The sequence below is a fragment of the Lepisma saccharinum genome, chromosome 3 (assembly GCF_977018435.1).
Source record: "Lepisma saccharinum chromosome 3, izLepSacc3.1, whole genome shotgun sequence".
Taxonomy (NCBI): Eukaryota; Metazoa; Arthropoda; class Insecta; order Zygentoma; family Lepismatidae; genus Lepisma; species Lepisma saccharinum.
In genome coordinates this window covers 68,122,062-68,140,115 of record NC_139231.1, presented here as the reverse complement: position 1 = coordinate 68,140,115, position 18,054 = coordinate 68,122,062, and the positions used below count along the sequence as shown (strand labels likewise).

The following is an 18,054-nucleotide window of genomic DNA, read 5'->3' as shown; positions in this document are numbered from 1 at the left end:
TCTCACAACTGAGTTGAGCCAGCAGTTTGGCGCAACCTTCACATTAATCGTGAATCATCAACAACCACTGATCAGTTACAAAGACGAGTTCGGCACAGCTGACGAACGTTAAAAGTTGAATATAAAAGTAACCTGACAAATTTTTTCCAAAATCATGCCGTCTACAGAGAGAATCACAGACCAATTATGTAATTTTTCTGCGAGAGAATTTACCATTGAATTTATTTAGGGGTCTGTTGACCATTATTTAGTTTTTATGCATAATATAGGTGCTGGCAACATTGGGGTTTATGTTGCTCGCAGTCACAGGCAGTGTTGCCAGGTCTACTGATTTCGCAGGAGATTTCCTGATTTTCAGCACGATCTACTGATCTCCTGACAAGTTTCAGGAAAATGTGGAAATCTCCTGATTTTTTCTTCCTTAAATATTTATAATGAACAATTATTTTTAAAAAATCGAAAGTTGATTTACAATTTACATATTCAGCTGATGGAATGCTAAGACCCATGAATATTCCGCAGAGAGAGAAAGAGAGAGAGAGAGAGATGGGGAGGAGTGTCATACCAGGTTTGATGATACTGGGAAAGACGCGCGGCTTCTTGAGCCCTTTGTGCATTGGGAAATATGATCTGTGATTGGGAACTCCAAGGCGGGTGTCTTAACTTTCCCCATCTGGTGAGGTTTTGTCAAAGGGGAGGCAACTGGAAACTGGTTAGTTCATGCTGTTATAGCATTGTTTTTTTAAGCTATTTCTGAGCGTAACTACTACCATTACAATTGGTCTTATGTCCCTTTCTACTCAATCAATACTGTGGCGGTAGAAATTCTCTTTCCCGATTTTATACCAGGTAATCCTCGAATGCAAAAAGCTGACTTAATTAACATTTACATTGTCTGGAGTGACTGGGGAAAAAGTTGAAATAAAACCTGCGACATGACATGTCTGATACTGGGTCCCGAGTTCGAATCCCAGACTGGGCTTGCGTGCTCTTTGTGAGTGTCCCTTCGTCAATTTCACATCTTTACGATTAGATAAATATGGCAGATGCGAAGTAAAATAAATCAAATCAATCAATCAATCTGTCTAATACTGGTTGGTTACCTTCCGTGATTGAAAGGAAAGTTTTTTTTAATTCAAGAATATTTCGGGGGTTAAGGCTTTATAGCCCTTCTCCATTACCATTAATGCGAGTATGATTTGAATGTGTTGTTAAAAAAGTTTGGGTTTTCTTACATCCTGTAACTTTGGCTATTTTTAAATAAAAGCAATCTAAGGTGTTATCAGGTAGAGCATTTAAAAAATATATCCTCGAATGCGTAGTGGCTGAAGCTCTAGATTTAGTTAACACAAAAATCACGAAATGTTTCCATAAACTTTTAAACGCCAAGTCATAAATCCACGCACAGTCACAACAATTTATTTTAGAACATTTGTGAGAGATGAACAGAAAATCGAGGTCGGATTTTCTTCAGTAATGTCACTGCTTTTTGCAATGTGTAGGGGCAGTGCCGGCGATTAGGGGAGGCAATCCTTGCACCCCCCTCAGTTTTGGCACCCGAACAGTAATAAATTTATCTTTTGACTTCCAAAAATTAATAATTAACGTTCAATAATGATAGTGGAAAGCTTTTCCCACTCTACCCGTCCCCCAAAGCGTTAATAATCCGCTATTATTAGTTCTTCTGATTTTTTAAGCAGATCTCCTGATTTTTCAGGGAACGATCTCCCGATTTTTAAAAATCTGACCTGGCAACGCTGGTCACAGGTGATCGGTTGAAAAGGTGGTACGGATTTTAATATTTTTAGTGGTTAAATGTTTATAAAAGCACGTTGACATAAATACATTATATGCCGCTTTTTATAGGAATAATATGCAGGACGAGGATCAAAGGACAGTTTGGTGTGGAAATTTGTCAGAAAAAGTAACTGAAGAAGTTCTCTATGAATTGTTTTTGCAGGTAAGAAAAGAGCAAATACAGCAATTTTTTCTGTACTATTTTACTATACTTCGGACAGATTTCTTCATTTCTACAGAAGAAACTACTTACCGTAATAAGTTCCTTAGCATTGTCTAACATCTGGAAGGTGTTTTGTGTGATGTGGGAATGTTTCATAGCGGAAATTTAACCATTGACGCGTAGCCCCACGAACCATTTCCGGTAAGGTTAGGTTAGGTAGGGTCACAATAGTTAAAAATTGGTTTAGAAAAAAATATGCGTAGCCCTACACACCATTCTCGCATAGCCCCACAAACCATTTGCGGAAACGTACGTTCTTCAGTTACAAAAACACTTTTTTTTAAATAAAATTGATCAAAAAAACGTGAATACACGTTAAAAAATGATCCGCGAAGCAGATAGATAAGTACAAATGTCAAAAATTGACGAAGTTATAGGTGTCCGAAGGATAGTAAACATTTACCTTTCAATTAAATGAGTGTAGATCGGAGGCTAATTGCCCTAGAGAGATGAGTGATATACCGTTGTACGCGGAATGAACCAGAGATTCAGACTACATGTTATGGAAACTTCTGGTATTGTAAATTCATTCCTTTCCTTCTTTCAGTTGATGGATATCAATGAGTTTTATGTGCCATAAACTTGGTTTCAGCTTGCGTGAACCTCATTTTTTGTTTTTTGTATGCGGCAGTTCTTTCAGTGACATGTAAAGAAAGACAAAATGCAGAAATACCAATACAATAAACTTAAAGTAAAGTAAAAGTAAAAAAAGAACAACATGAAACCTAAATTGCCTAACATATCCCCCTTTTTTCATTATTTCATTTCAGGGTATAGGTTCAGATTGTTTTATGATATTTTCAAATTCTCCTAGCAGAAAGACTAATTAGCATAGAATTTTGGCAATCATTGTGACATGAAATTTTTGTAAATTTCTCGTATCGGACAAACGGATTTATTCAAATTTACAGGAGAAATTACTTACCGAATGCAGTTTCTCTATACTTGTGGAAGTTCGGGGAAGTGTTTTCTTGCATCGTTCATTGAATTTTGCCGGTAAATCATGTATTTTTCGATATAAATGTGTGACCGATGCACGAAAGCTCTTGCATCCATTTACTTCCAGGTGGATGTAGCCTGTGTGTGATGACGTAATCCCAGTCAGTGTTTCCAAATATGTGTTTTTGTAACTGAAATGGTTCGTGAGGCTGTGTGTTAATGGTTCGTGGGGCTATGCATCAATGGTTCGTGGGGCTATGCGTCAATGGTTCATGGGGCTATGCGAGAATGGTGTGTGGGGCTATGCATATTTTTTTCGAAACAAATTTTTAACTATTGTAACCTATACATGACCCTACCTAACCTTACTGGAAATGGTTCGTGGGGCTATGTATGAATGGTTCATGCGGCTATACATCAATGGTTTGTGGGGCTACGTAGGTATTTTTGGGTGCAGTGGGGTGGAAACACTGCATGCAGAGTACGCTAACTGTGACCCCCATTTTGCGTGTTACCGAAGGAAAAAAGAAACAAAGAAAACTTACTCGATATGTCGCAAATAGAGCTTATTTCCGTGAAATAAGCGAAATGCCACCTTCAGTAATGTTTCTCAATGCAAAATACGTAAGTACGAATATTCAAATTAAATGAACTAGCAAATTTCATCCGTTTGTCCGATACGAGAAATTTACCGAAATTTGAACCTACCTTAAAGAGAAGGATTTCGAAAAAGTTATATGGAAAAAAAATAATTAAAATTACCTTACGCAAGCATGCGCTCCCCATGGTGAAGGCATTCTTCATCGATAGCAGCGACAGTATGTATCATAAACTAGTGGGAATTATTGTAGAAGTGCTTAATGTGGACTTACCACCCTACTTAGAAAACAAATCTAAAAATAAACCAGACATTTCTAACCAATAATAACCTCACCTAACACAAATATCACTTCTGAAACAAGAACATCATGAAGATATATACACAGTTCTTCAAAAGTTTTCGCTATCTGGTTACAGGGGCAAAATATATCAAGCAACACACAAATCATATACTACAAATTAACAAGAGTAGTCTTTCTCCTGTATTCTCAATAAATATGTACTCTGGACTCTTACTGAAATATTCACACACCTCAAATTTCTGTATACTTGGATGATTTCATGTTAACCACAAATTTAGACACAGTAGTGCAGTGGCAAAGCATGGTTGTAAGAAGGAGGCACGCAATATTTTAATACAACATGCTGTACTTCTTCCCTCTGAATGGCCATGTTCCTCATTTCAAGTTTCTTGGAATTATTGATATTATAAAATACTTGCTATTACTGATAGCGTAGTGTGTACAATTAAAAATATCCATGTTGGTTTTTGTAAATTCACAACAAACAGAAAATAATACTCACTTTAACCATGTGTTCTTCCCACAACTGCAAATGGTCCTTTCAAAAAGCTTTGAAGCCAGAAGATCATTACCAACATAATTGCACAAATTATTGTTCACAGAAGAGTAAATGAACTGACTTGAAGCTTAAAATGAAATTTTACAAATTAACATTTGGAATCATTTATTGCAACAGGATGAAAATACACCTGTTCATTTTCTCATCATGCATCACATTAATAAAAATAGTATGTCTACTTTGATAGCATTTAGGACTTGACTTTAATGCTGTTTGCACAAAAGAGAGTTTTGCTGCTTTCTTAACTCCAAGTTGTATCCAGAAACCATAGTTTTTTTTATTTTTGCTTGACAACTCACGATAAACATCATGTAAATATAATATATTGTATTTTTATTTAAAATAATATTTTTAGTGGAGTGCAAAAATAAATTATAGACTTTTTCATTTCCTTTTTTTGAAGGTAAAGTACAGCGAATAATCTTACCATCTGTAGATTAAATATTCCTTGCAACGACTTACCACATTCCATAGCTTGCTGCCACTTGTACTTGGCTTCGTCATTTCACTGACACTCAATACTGTCATCATTGTCACACAGTTAAGTTAAAACTATTCTGTAACGTCCCGCTCGAGAAAGGGTGCCTACTACACCTACACGAGCACGTCAGCTGGATGCAAGTCTACTAACTTGGCCACGACCAATCAGTAACACCATGCGCTCTGCAAAGTTTTACCCATTATGCTAACCTTTTCTCCAGCGGTGGTATGAGACTCTATTTCACTCAGGGTTCGGGAATAAGTACACTGTCCAACGTTAGAGAAAGTTTAATGAATGTAACTGGATACACTTATGCAACTATAAACGTTGTAAGTTTAGCACACGACCGTGTAGGATAATACACTCACTTGGCTAATATATTGCCACACAATGGGAGGTGGGGGGGGAGAGTAGCTTCTGCAAACTGGGAACAGATACACTGCTGCTGCTGCCCTCTGGGGTCGTATCCTTAGCTCCAACAAATATCAGGAAGTGCAGTCCTTTGCTAGCGCCGACTTCTGTAGCTGCAGGGAACTGTTGGCTTTCGGGGAGCAAAGGGGCATTTATTAGGGTCACCCTCACGATAACCGTAGTATTTCCCCTGACCTGTAATTTTACCTTCTGAGCGGTTGCCTGGAAACCCAACGCCACACTACCCTGGTGGGGTGCCGCAGGTTGATAGGGCCAGGAAACCTCTCACAGCGAGCAGAGCGGGAGTTGTTCTCTCTCGCCAATAAGCAGAGTGGGGTATCTCTCACTCGAAAGTGGAGTGGGTTCTCTTGCCAAAGGCAGAGTTCAACCTCTATCGCTGGAAAGCGGAGTGCGACTTCTCTCCCCCGTAGGCGGAGGGCAACTTTTCTAGGGTGTTTGGTTTCTCGCAAGAGTGGAGTGCACCTTCCTTCCTTCCTTAAGAAGCTTGGCCTCTCGCAAGAGCGGAGTGCTCCTTTCTTCCGGGTCAGTTGGTAAGAGAGATCTTATCGTGAGCCGACCTGAAAGCCAACTGAAGAAAATCTGCTCCGCGGCTGGTTATATAGCCTCGGTTCAGGTAGCGCCGTTCACGTGAACTACGTGCTCAAGGCACAAACGATAAATACATATTATTATATCAAACGTGTGCTGATCGTTAATATACAATTATAAGAAATATTACATATTCTTTGTGACCACGCAGGGCCTGATTAACATTACAACTCAGCATAATACTAGGGACGTTCAATATATAAGTTTCCCTGTGCTATAAAATATTGTATAAAGCAATGCCATTAAAATGAAGCACATGGTTGACAAGCGCCATCCTTCGTCTACAAGGAACAACAATCGATTCGTTATCAGACGTGAAGGCGCATGCGCTCAAGGGCGAAAAGTAAATGCTTGTTCGGAAAATGCGAGATCGCGTCATAAGGAGTTCAGAAGCATGGATGCTAAGGATGTTCTTATGGAATTTTTGGAACGAGGAAGAACAATTAATGCTAACCGTTATTGTCAAACATTGGATAAACTGAAAAATGCAATTCGACATAAGCGACCAGGTCTCCTGTCAGCTGGTGTCATTCTTCTTGACGATAACGCTCGCCCCCACTCAGCAGTGCAAACACAGCACAAAATTGAAGAATTGGGGTGGAAACGGCTGCCCCACCCTCCATACAGCCCCGATTTAGCACCGAGTGATTTCCATCTTTTTCCGGTGTTAAAGTCTGAATTGCAATGTTACCGTTTCGAAACAGATGAAGAAGTGAAGCGGAATGTGAGAATAATGCTCAATAGCCAGAGCCTTGATTTTCTTTCAAAGGGTATGGACAAATTGGTGCAAGGGTGGGACAAATGCCTGAATCTCTATGGGGATTATGTGGAGAAGTGAGGAAGGATCCTCCTACACATGTATGTATAGTTTTCTAATTTATCTTAAAAATAAAAAAAATTACAGCATACGGAAACTTATATATTGAACGACCCACATATGCTAGAGTCCAGCGCAGATATTTCTGCTGTGCGATGCGCGAAACAACTAAAGAAGCAGTGTTGCTAATGGAGCAGATAGAAAAATCGCTGCAGTGCGCCGATGCACAGCTGTTACGTACAACAATAAAATTAGAGAATTCAGGTCTATCTAACGTTGAGTTTTAAACGTCATGCATTATACCAGGACTAGGATTAATATGTACTAACAAGTGGCTTTGTATGTAGCTACATACATATGGACTAAAAATTCTCAAAATATGAACTAACACATAAGTAAAATTACCAAAAATGCTGCAAAGAAGACTTCTTCATACGATTCCTTATTTGAGTGATTTCAAACAAAATAAAAAAAAATATATATATTATTTTTCATTGCATTAATGAACTGGTGGCGTTCTAACTTTTCACTCCCAAAACCCGTATACACTGGTATGGAACTGCAACGGCAGATAATAACATGCCAACGTGTTAAACCGCTACAATTGCACCATAACACTCCTCCTCAAGCAGTATTATTATTTCCCCTCTGAGATCGGCGACAGTCGGTTGCCTTTGTTGTACATTTACAAAGGATGCCGGCTTCCACAACAATAACAAGTACATACACTGCCACTAGACAATAAGCTGCGGGGCTTTTTCTTTTGTTATGAACCAGGGCCGGCGCTAGTCATTTTGCCTCCCTGGGAGGTAGCGGCAGATGCCGCTCTATTTCGACCCCCCCCCCCCCCCCCGGGTCATTACGCAGCAACGGAAAATTGAAAATCAATATATTCCTAACTAAAACATCAAAATATAAAATAAATAATGAGACTTCTTATGCTATTTCAATACTATTCAGCGCAAAAGAATATCTCGCTCGATCACAGTTTTCAATAGGCTTATTTTTTTCTTCTCTTCAAATTTTGCCGCTCTGGGCGATGGCACGGTTCGCCCTCCCCTTCCGCCGGCCCTGCTATGAACTTGGTCACCCATCAAAGCATGGCAGTTTTAACACAGAAAACAATATGTATCGCATTAAGCAGCAAAAATGACAGCCTCCTCTTCCTCCACCTAAATCCCATCTTTCGCAGCAAACGTCGCAAACTCTCTTGACTTCCCGCAAAATGTATGTCTGCCTGTAATTTGACATGCAATTTTTTCAATGTCGGCACTTCATTTTCACGCAGAGCGTAGTCCTATATGCGCCTACGGATAACTCTTTCATCGAAAGCGTCCACTGATGATTTGGTCGCTGGTCTTTGTCGTTCTTTCCCCGGAGGGTGGAATGATGTGGAGGGGCCTTGTGACATCTCAAGAGATTGTCTTTCGTTCATGATAGCCCTGATTGTTCGTTCAGGAACTCCAGTTGTAGCCGCTGCTCTCTTGCCAAAATGCTGTATTGGGATGCTAACACCTTCACTGGCTTCCTCCTTCATGATCTCGTGCACGTTGCTTAGAATTTCCCGAGCTTGGCTATGCAAGGTTTTTGATTTCAACTTTGACAGAACTGGAGGCATTATGGAATTTAACGTTAATTAACAAACGCACACGCAATACACGTACACAACGTCAAACCGGTAAAATACTTAGTATAAAATAAAAATATGGTGCTTCCAATCCAACAAAACTCACCGTCATTTTACCTGCCTTTCCCCTTCCGTGACAGAAATAGTGCTTCATTATTACAGTTGGCAACACTAGTTACTAGCTAGCCAATGAACATGCACTGCATAAAAGAAGCAACCACTACGCCGTGCTATATTGCCACATTACCGTCCCTGCCGAACGGTGTGAACCGTGAGCTGCAGCGCTATTCAATTGTTTTCAATGATGTTTGCGCGAGTGTGTCCAGGAATGGAATGACAATATGGCAACAATAGCGAAGGTTTTCGAGCAGGGTAGAACACGTGATACTGAGAGAGAGGGAGACGAAACGAAAATTGGTATCTACGCAACGGCAAATTTATGTGTGATGCACTCTAACACAAAGCACCTGACCTCATTGTTACCATTTACGATGAATGGTTAATATAAATAACGTTGGCAGAGTTAGCTATTAACATGGAATAATAACACTCAGAAACTATATAATTGTGATGACCGCAGGATCATTACAATTCCACAAAAATTCACAATAAAAGTCTAAATCTAGCAGATAAGTACACTTTCATTTCAACCCAACAGGCATGCCGCTTACAATGCATTTGTTGCTGTGTAAGCCCAGATCACTGCAACATACACCCAACTCTCATGGAGGGAAGGTAAGGTAGAAGGTGCTTGTTCTTTCTTTCCTCTAAGCTGCACCAAATAGACAATTGTTGAATGTTTTGTTCAGGGGAAAAACAGTCGTACAAAATATTTGATATCTTGTCAATAAAGGGACCAAGGAAGATGTTTTTTTTTAAAAATGGGGAAAAAAGGAATGTAGGCTGAAAAAGGGAAGTCAAAACCATGTAATATTGTTGGTGAAAGATAATTATCAAGAATTTTGTTGTTAATGGACTCCCCCTTTAAAATCCAGTCTCTAGTACTGACACTGTTTAGTACCACAGCATGCTACAATGCCAGTTATCAGGTTGAAATCCTGGTCTGGTCGTGGGTGTTATTTTTGAGTGTCTTCATCAATTTCATCATCACTCATCCTTATATTCTCATGTAGCCGAAAGTGGCAGAAAATAGAAGTACATTATAATCAGGGCTTGAAAAATCCAAGTCGCCGTGGCGACTGTGATCTTTTGCTGCAATATTGCCGTTTTTTAAAGGTTGCATGTATGAAATTTTGAAGATTCTAAGTTCAAATTGCAGTACAGCGTAAGTTAGCAAATGATTTTTTTTTATCAACGTTGTGAACATTTCATAGAATCAGTACCTTACTCTTTGTCTCCCAACCCCTAATTTTCTGCTTTTTCACATGATTTAGTGATGTTTTGAATATGATGATGCTCAACTTATAGTATGCACAATTGCTAGTAGGCGGTTTCCTGGCGCCTGATTTTCAGAGCTGGGTCCTAGCTCTGAAGCAGATTTTTTGAGCACTGATTATAATGAACCATATCAAACCAATCATCAAATTTTACAACACATTTTAGATTTCATGAAACTTAAAAGTAATTGCTTTAGAGTTTGTCTACATGAAATGTAGATCAGTTACAGAGGCGAAGATATAGTACAAGCAATGCAAGCACTGCTTGCATAATTCGAATATCATTTAATGTACTTAATGTTCTAACCGTATTTAGTTTCCATCGCACTCGATTTCCCGAAAAAATGCGGCCGCAAACTCCCCCAGCAGCTCTGTAGCAAGCACCAGCCTCAATGCTTGCAGCCGTTCTGCGGGAAAATAAGGCCTCCGAAGGAGTCACATGGCGAAGCGTGAAATTGTGGTGGAACCCGTCCACAAAGCTTCTACAAAAAGCTGTGCTTTCCGAGCTTGCGTGATTCCCGAAAACAGCCGAGTTCAACCGAAAGCAGAAGGATTCATCTATGGGTACGTTGCCAGCAAACACTAGTAACGAATATTTGTCTTCATGAACACGTAAACAAGATCGCAAATATAATAATAATTGTTAGTCATAAAATAACTAAAAGAAGTTATTATCACTGTTCTAAATTCCATATATATCATATTATATTACAAATTATTTTAGATTTCGCGAAATGTAAAACGCGTAAAAAAAGTTGACATTGGGAGTTGGGGCAGTGGAATTTCTGCACCACCGTGAAGAGTTTTCTCAGGGAGGGAGGGAAGATTGGACGGACCTTGGTCCTGCACCCTGCTTCCTGATCGGTCCAGCTCAAATTACGCCAGAAGTGTTCACCGCTACCAGTGTATGCAACTGCCAAATTATTTACGCAGTAATTCAAGTGAGCTCTTTTACAAATTTTGCAATCAATAAATTGACTGCTTTTGAATAAAACTTGGGGTGAAAATAAAGCTATCTGAGAAAGAACTATTTACTGATATTTGTACATGGCATAGAAGTAAATCGTATACATTCTGCATATTATGAGCACAAGAATATGTTTTAATGATTGATTGATTGATTTGTTGTTTTAAGTCCACTTTATGCACAGTAAGGCTAATCGGGACTGGACCTACAGTTTAAAATGGGATCTGAAACACTTGTGCCTCCACCGGGTATCGAACCCGGAACCCCTTGATTACAAGGCGACGACACTACCACTGCGCCATCGGGGAGGCCCGAATATGTTTTAAGTTCTATTATTATGACGCAAGTGGTGTTCCCAGGGTCTTTTTACGGTCCCCATTTTGTCATCTTTTCCTTCCTTTGACGTTTTTTCTTAGATATACTGGGCCAAAAGGGGGTTATGTCTACCATCCATCCCCCCCCCCCCCTTCGCGCCGGGCACGCCATTGAATGACACTTTATTACTTAAATATTAATGTACATACTCGTTCTGCTGAAATGATTCTGATTCCTCCGTGTAATTTTTATCTCCAAACTGATATATCTTTCCTTTGTGACGGATAAAATTAAGGAAATAGGTTGGTATCACTTTCTGTTGTTTCAGAGAATTTCAAAGTGTTTTGTGTGGATGCTTGCATTTGCAGTTGTGGAAAGTGCGTGGGATAGTGTGAGTGTTTGTTGCTTCGTGTTTTGTGCTGTGAATTTATCGGAATGAACGCGTATTTAGGAACGGTTGATGTGAAGTGCGGGTGTATTATTGAGTAATTGAAAATTGCTTCGTTTAGCTCCAGAGAGATAAGTGTTAAAATGAAAATCGTGGAAGGGGGTCGACCAACACCAAAAGTTTGAAATTTATTGTGGTGAGTACATCGTCTATGCATGTGTTTCTTTGCTTTGAAATGAATTTTTTATTGTTTGTGTTTAACTTTTTATTTAGTGTTTAAGTTACTCCAATGCGGTTTTAAGGGTGCCCAAAAATACTAAATTACATCATGCAGCGTAAAATAAACAAATGATTCCCATTTTTTTTTTTATCTAAATCGGTTTGGTCACCGTTTGACCATATTAAATAATAATGAACAAATAAAGGTACTAATAAGTAAGTAAGAAATTCCGTCTCCCTTTAGTCGTATGCGGAAAGTTCGCATATGCAAAACGTTTAATATCATATGAATAACGTTACCTGGATTTTTTTTAAAAAGTAAATGTGACGTTTTCGGATCATATGGTTTATTTTTAGTACAGTCACTTTATTACGATATTTTGACAAATCCAGCGACTGGGTAAATGAGGCTATAAACCTTGAATCTTTCCCCTCGGCATGTCGTTGTACTACATGTTTTGTTGTACTGAAACATTGCTTGCCTCCTTCGTAAGACTACGCTTCGCTACTGATCAGTTATAATAATTCTGTGTTTATAATAAAGCAATTATTCATCTTCAATATTGTGTTAAGCTGTTTATTGTGTGGTTAGCACAGCATGCTACAACACCAAGGGTCCCGGGTTCGAATATCGACTGGGAATAGGTATTATTTGTGAGTGTCACTTCATCAATTTCATCATATCGTCACTCATCCTCATCTTTGTGTTAACCTTTAAAGTGACAGAAAAGCAAAGTAAAATAAAGCACATCAATCAATCAATCAAGGATTGTGTTAGCACTTATATGCAGACTATATCAATGTTATGAAGGTTTGCAAAACCACTTTTTGTACATGCAAAATAATCTAACACAGTTATTTTTAGTGTTATAATCAATAAAAACCACTAAGAATAACTGTGTTAGATTATTTTGCATGCAGACTATAGAATTGCTTTATGTTAGCTGTATCTCTGTCTGCTTTCGGCTGGGCTCTGCTATTTTCGAGAAGCTCCTAACCTCTAGCAGGCTGCACTTTCTTCCAAGAGTTGAAGACCGTATATCCACCCAGATTTCATCCTTTTCCATGTGATGCATGGGGTGAATTGTTTTCCCGTATAGTGGCTGATAGCAGAGCAGGTGAGGGAGTTAGTGACCGTAAAGTTTCACAAAATCTAGTGCGATAGAAAGTAAGGAAAGAAACTTTAAGTACTTTAGTGCAAGCAATGCTTGTATTATGTCTTTGCAGGGGTGACCACAGGGGTGGATTATGGCACAGACTGCACCATCGAAATTTTGGGGGGGATTTTTTTCCTGTAATATAAAATTCAACATTTATATATTTTTCCAAAATAAATGTAAAGACGTTTACACCTTAGATATGCCATATTTAATCCATTAGATGAAGAAAATTAAGTATTTAGAGGTAGCGATGCCCACAGGTGGGTTTGTGGACTCAGTTATGTCTAAGCAACTTTTTTTTTTTTTTTGCGGGGGGATGATTTTTTGTGATGGAAATTCGATGTGAAACAGTACAGCATTTGGCACAAGTTGAATTACATTATTAACTATCCATTGCTGTTACATAAACAGTAAATTCTAGACTGCCAAGGAAACTAACAGGTAGTATTATTATTAAGAAAGGGTGGGTATCCAACTCTTACACACTAGGTCTTAAATCGACACGTGGATTCTGGTAGGGGATTGAGGATTAAATGTTGGGGAAGGGGGGCAATATCGGACTATTGAATATCAGTGTTAAATCTTAGATTATCCTGGGAATTTTAGTTTAGTGGGGCTGAGCATTAAATTTGGGGGGGGGGGATATCCAACACTTGTGTATTAATATTACGTCTGAGATTGTAGTGGAAAATGTGGTTTGGCGACCGATTTTTTTCTTTTGGAGGGTGGTAATATCTAGGTACTCTTCAATATCAACAATAAGTCCAAAATTTTGGTTGGAGGATTGAATATTAAATTTGAGGGGAGGAGATATGGAGCTCTTAATAAAGTGTAAAATCTTAGATTGTCAAGGGATTTCTTTAGGGTTCGAACATTATATTTGGAAACTATATTTACCGATATGGTATGCGCACGTTTTGGCACCGAACATGGGAAAAGAGTAAATATCGAGGGATCCTATGAAAGTATTGACGTCCCATTACATTAATATTCTTGCAAGCCTGCAAAGAAATGGATATAAAAATTTTCTTGCTCACTTCGCTCGCAATATTGTGTTACATAAATGTGTGTCTGATATTTTCATGAGATAATTGTGAAGAATTATACTGTAGCTGCTTTACAAGACATAAGCAATATTCTCGATATTTATTAATAATATAATTTCTTAAAATATTATGTTTAGTGTCGGCATACTGCTTAATTTCAAGCAGGTGAGTCATTTTGTTAATATGGTTTTATTAGCAATATTATTGTGTTTTTGATTCCCTGTAGGCTATGGTGCAATAGTTGTAGTACTAACTGTGTACTTCATAGTAAGGTCTTGCACATTACTCGATAAAATAGGAAAATAAGTCGTGTCAAATTTGCATTTCTAACTTATTGTTGCAGGGTAAATTTGCTTTAGCAAGTGAAATTTGCACTCAAGATGAAATCCATGTAAATATTGCTATGGATTACTAAAAAAAAATCTAATTACCCCAAGCAGAGGGGTTGAGTTCTTTGAAGGAGGCACCTTATTATATTCTCGTCCCGGCCTTAGGAATTTCTAGCTAGGGTTCTGTAATTTTCGATCTTAATTTGTGTAATACTTTGTGTTAAATACCAAAATTGTGGGTTATTAAAATCTTGTTCTCCAACGACAAACACTTTAAATACATATTTATATAATTATGACACTTGAGATTGCTAGCCTTCCATTATTTCGAAAATTTGAACCATTAAAAAATATGGTCAGTTTAACAGGCTATTATATTCAAATAAAATGAATTATTATGTATTCACCAAAATATTTTGAGGGGTAATGCAATCTAGGTCTAGCTGGGGGATGGAAACCCCTGTTTAAGGAGGACGGGCAGATGAAGTATAGTGTTCAATAAAGCCTAAAAAAACGTTACTTTCAGTAGACACGCTATCGTAATTAAATATTTCATGTGGAATACCACATGATTTGGGGGGACGTATGACGAGATTTGGGAGGGGGTGGAGATTGCAACATTGGCCTTGGGGGGGGGGGGGGATGGGCACCCCTGTGTCTTTGCACTAAAGCATGTCCACAGTCCCACAGTACAGTTCAACAGTTCACATGAAGCACAAGCAAGTACCATGTGATTTTCACTACAACATATCTGCAGTAAATCTCCTGCCTAACTTTCGCTGTCCTCAAAGCAGTAAACCACCAAAACTTTTGATAGTACTATATAACATAAACTATAAACAGGACATAACCGCATGCAACATCCTTTCCAAAACATTTATAATTCTTGCATAAAACATAATGCTCAAAGCCAATATCATTTTATAAATAACGCTTAAAATAACAGTGCATCATACATAAAATTGCTCATGTCACATGGAGATGGTGATAACTATAACACATCTGGGCAAGCAAAAAAAAAATTAAAATCACTTTTTAATGTTGGGTGGATTAAAGAGGGTCAAGAGCAACCATAATTGTTCATATTCCATTCCATTCCAATAGAGGCATTCTGAAAAAAAATCTCTGTTGTGCATATTTAATTATTTTCTAGAATTTCCTGTATGCAGTAAGGTGTAATCAAAAGTAACCATATCTGATTGGGTGAGGCCTCATAATGCAGAAAACCCAGTATAAATATGTGTTTCAGTTTTATGTTATAACTAAGGCTTGGAAGGTCAGGACCTAAGAAAGTGAATACTTGAATTTTTCATAAATATCAAAAAGTGTTGTTAAAATATCTTTTTTTAAAAATTCAACATGTCTGTATTTTGATGGTTTAAAGTACTAAAGGAGGCAAAAGATCAAACTTCAAAAATTATATTTTTGTCTTTTCCGTCGAAAACCAGGGAGGATCACATAAACTGCTGAACCAATAGGCTTGGTCCAGTTGCCGTGCTGATGGGAACTTCTCGTGGTATTGCCAAATTATTTGTTTCGTTTCAAAACAGGTGGCACCCTCAACAAGGTCAAGCACGACCAAGCCTAATGGTTGGCACCAGGTAACAAGTGAATGGAATTCCCTGCTTTTTCCTGATATGCTAGCAAAGAGTGCATGTTGACAGAAAAAGGTGTTGTGTATGACTGGACAAAAATCAGGTGTTTAGCAACACCACTCCCCCCCCCCCCTTACTTGAAACTTCCACAATTGGAGGCGAAAAGCCTGGGTTTTCTGAAGTTTATTCTTTGTCTGGTCAGGCTTTAACAATAAGTACAATTTACATTTTTGATTGCTTCCACCTTGGCTGACATCTGTGACCAGGTACCTGAAGATGCCAGCTGTCTTTGCACATGTATAAAAGTGAAATATTTATTTTCTGTTGTAATATTTAGGGGGGAAGCAAATATAAATATAATGCACATTGTGACCATGATGGAGCAGAAAGGGAAACAGACTACTAAGGTTTTTTATTGTTTTCAAGTTACCGAAAAGACAAATATATAAATTTTCATCAATTCAATTTAGGGTTTGCTGAAACATTGTCTGCTGTATCACTGTTGACTTGTTCCTAGTTAATAATAAATGTATCAACAGAGTCTTTATTTGTTAGAACTCTAGAAATGATTGCATATGTCACATGTACTTACATTCAGTTTCTCTTACTAGGCTGGTCCATTAGACAAAGTTCGGATACCAAAGGACAAAGATGGGAGGCAGCGAAATTTTGGTTTTATTACATACAAACATGAATGTTCCGTTGCATATGCAATACAATTATTTGAAGGAATTGCCCTGTTCCGCAAAATGCTGAATCTCCAAACTCGAAATGTTAATGTAGAGAATACAAGATTTTTACAAAACGTCGATGCTCAAAGGAACCATCATAGGTCATTGTCATGCCCATCCAGTTCCATAAATTCTCTGAATTTTGAGAATTTGAATCCTTTGGCTGGGCTAATCCCTGCACCGCTACCTTCACCATTTATGATGAATCATTTATATCCCAGCCAGCAAAATGAAGTGTACTTGGGGGGTTCGCCCGTGATGCAGGGCATTAACAGCCTGGCACACAGCAGTCTCCGAGGCACCTGGAACAGAGGGCATCCCTACATGCAGCCAAGCGAACGGAACAGAAACTCCGACCGATTGAGACCAGAAGATAATTTTATTGCTGGCGAGCCTCCAGCAAAGCAGGGTCGGAGCGAGGGCAGGAGACACTCCCATAACTGGAGTCACGGTCATCATAGAAGAGATAGGGAAGATCGATCGGGAAGTCGCTCTAGAGAAGATGGAGGCTTTGATAGGAGACCATACCACCGAAATAATTAATTTTTTCATTAAATTAGTGTAATTGTCTACTTTCCAATCATGAACTCAATTTTATTTTACTGTTTTAATGGTGGTCATATTTACTTTTGAATTGTTTTGTCATTTTACTAGCCAACATTTACTAATTTAAAAATTGTGATGAAATTCAGGATTAGCCCTTTATATGCTGGGACAATGTAAAATATTATGCAAATCAACTACTAAAATAAATGAAATCTGATTCAGATTAGATACATTATTTATTCAAAATTATAATATTTTTATTACAAATGTGCCAATATGAATTTTTATGGATGCTGATAAATAGGTGTAGGATTATCATCACTTTTAATTTTTTAAAGTTTTTTATTGGTGAAAGCAACATGCTCCTGGAGTGTATTGAGATTCATGTTATGAATAACTAATTGAATTAAGGTGTATGTATTTTGCCATTGCTACAAGATTGAGCATTTTTTTTGTTCATTTGCAGCATATTTTCACATCTTCAATATATCAGTAACTTTCTTTACACCCTGATTCAGTGGAGACACATCAGATTCAACTTTAAACTGAAGGTCCAGTCACGATTAGCCTGTGTGTGAAAAAAGTAGACTTAAAACCCAATTGAAACAAATACTTGTGAGGGACATTCCGAAAGTAAGTTTCGTCATTTTTTTTCACAGGGAAGCTGTATTGCAAAGTGAGAGAATACATTGCCATAACAAAAGACAATCTTTTCTGAATTCACGACAGGAGGAGCGACAGCAGAGGAGCGATGGCACATGCGCAGAGTGCCGAAGAATAGAGATAAGCAGCAGACCGATGTGCCTGAGCTCATTCGAGTACAAACCAGTATGGCACAAAGACGTGTGCTGGAAACGTGGTCACAAATGGAAGTTCGGCACGCTATTGCCACACACTAAGCAAACTGAAGTCTGCCATTCGACGAAAGAGACCAGGGCTCTTAAGTCGAGGGGTTTTGTCCTTGAGCGACAATGCAAGACCCCACACAGCAAGGGT

At 38.3% G+C, this 18,054-nt stretch overlaps 1 protein-coding gene across 1 annotated transcript; it reads left to right on the top strand.

Moving 5' to 3' along the window:
• Positions 1-198: 198 nt before the first annotated feature.
• LOC145985098 (RNA-binding protein 7-like) lies at positions 199-17,281 on the top strand. The gene is made up of 3 exons (XM_083118697.1): positions 199-309; positions 1,768-1,960; positions 16,393-17,281. The coding sequence occupies exons 2-3, from the start codon at positions 1,874-1,876 to the stop codon at positions 17,053-17,055; spliced, it is 750 nt and encodes a 249-aa protein (XP_082974823.1). The 5' UTR covers positions 199-309; positions 1,768-1,873; the 3' UTR covers positions 17,056-17,281.
• Positions 17,282-18,054: the final 773 nt, after the last annotated feature.

Coding starts and splice junctions, on each gene's coding strand:
- LOC145985098 (XM_083118697.1), top strand. CDS start 1,874: ATGCAGGACGAGGATCAAAGGACAGTTTGGTGTGGAAATTTGTCAGAA. Junction 1,961..16,392: donor TCTATGAATTGTTTTTGCAG/GTAAGAAAAGAG, acceptor TTCTCTTACTAG/GCTGGTCCATTAGACAAAGT.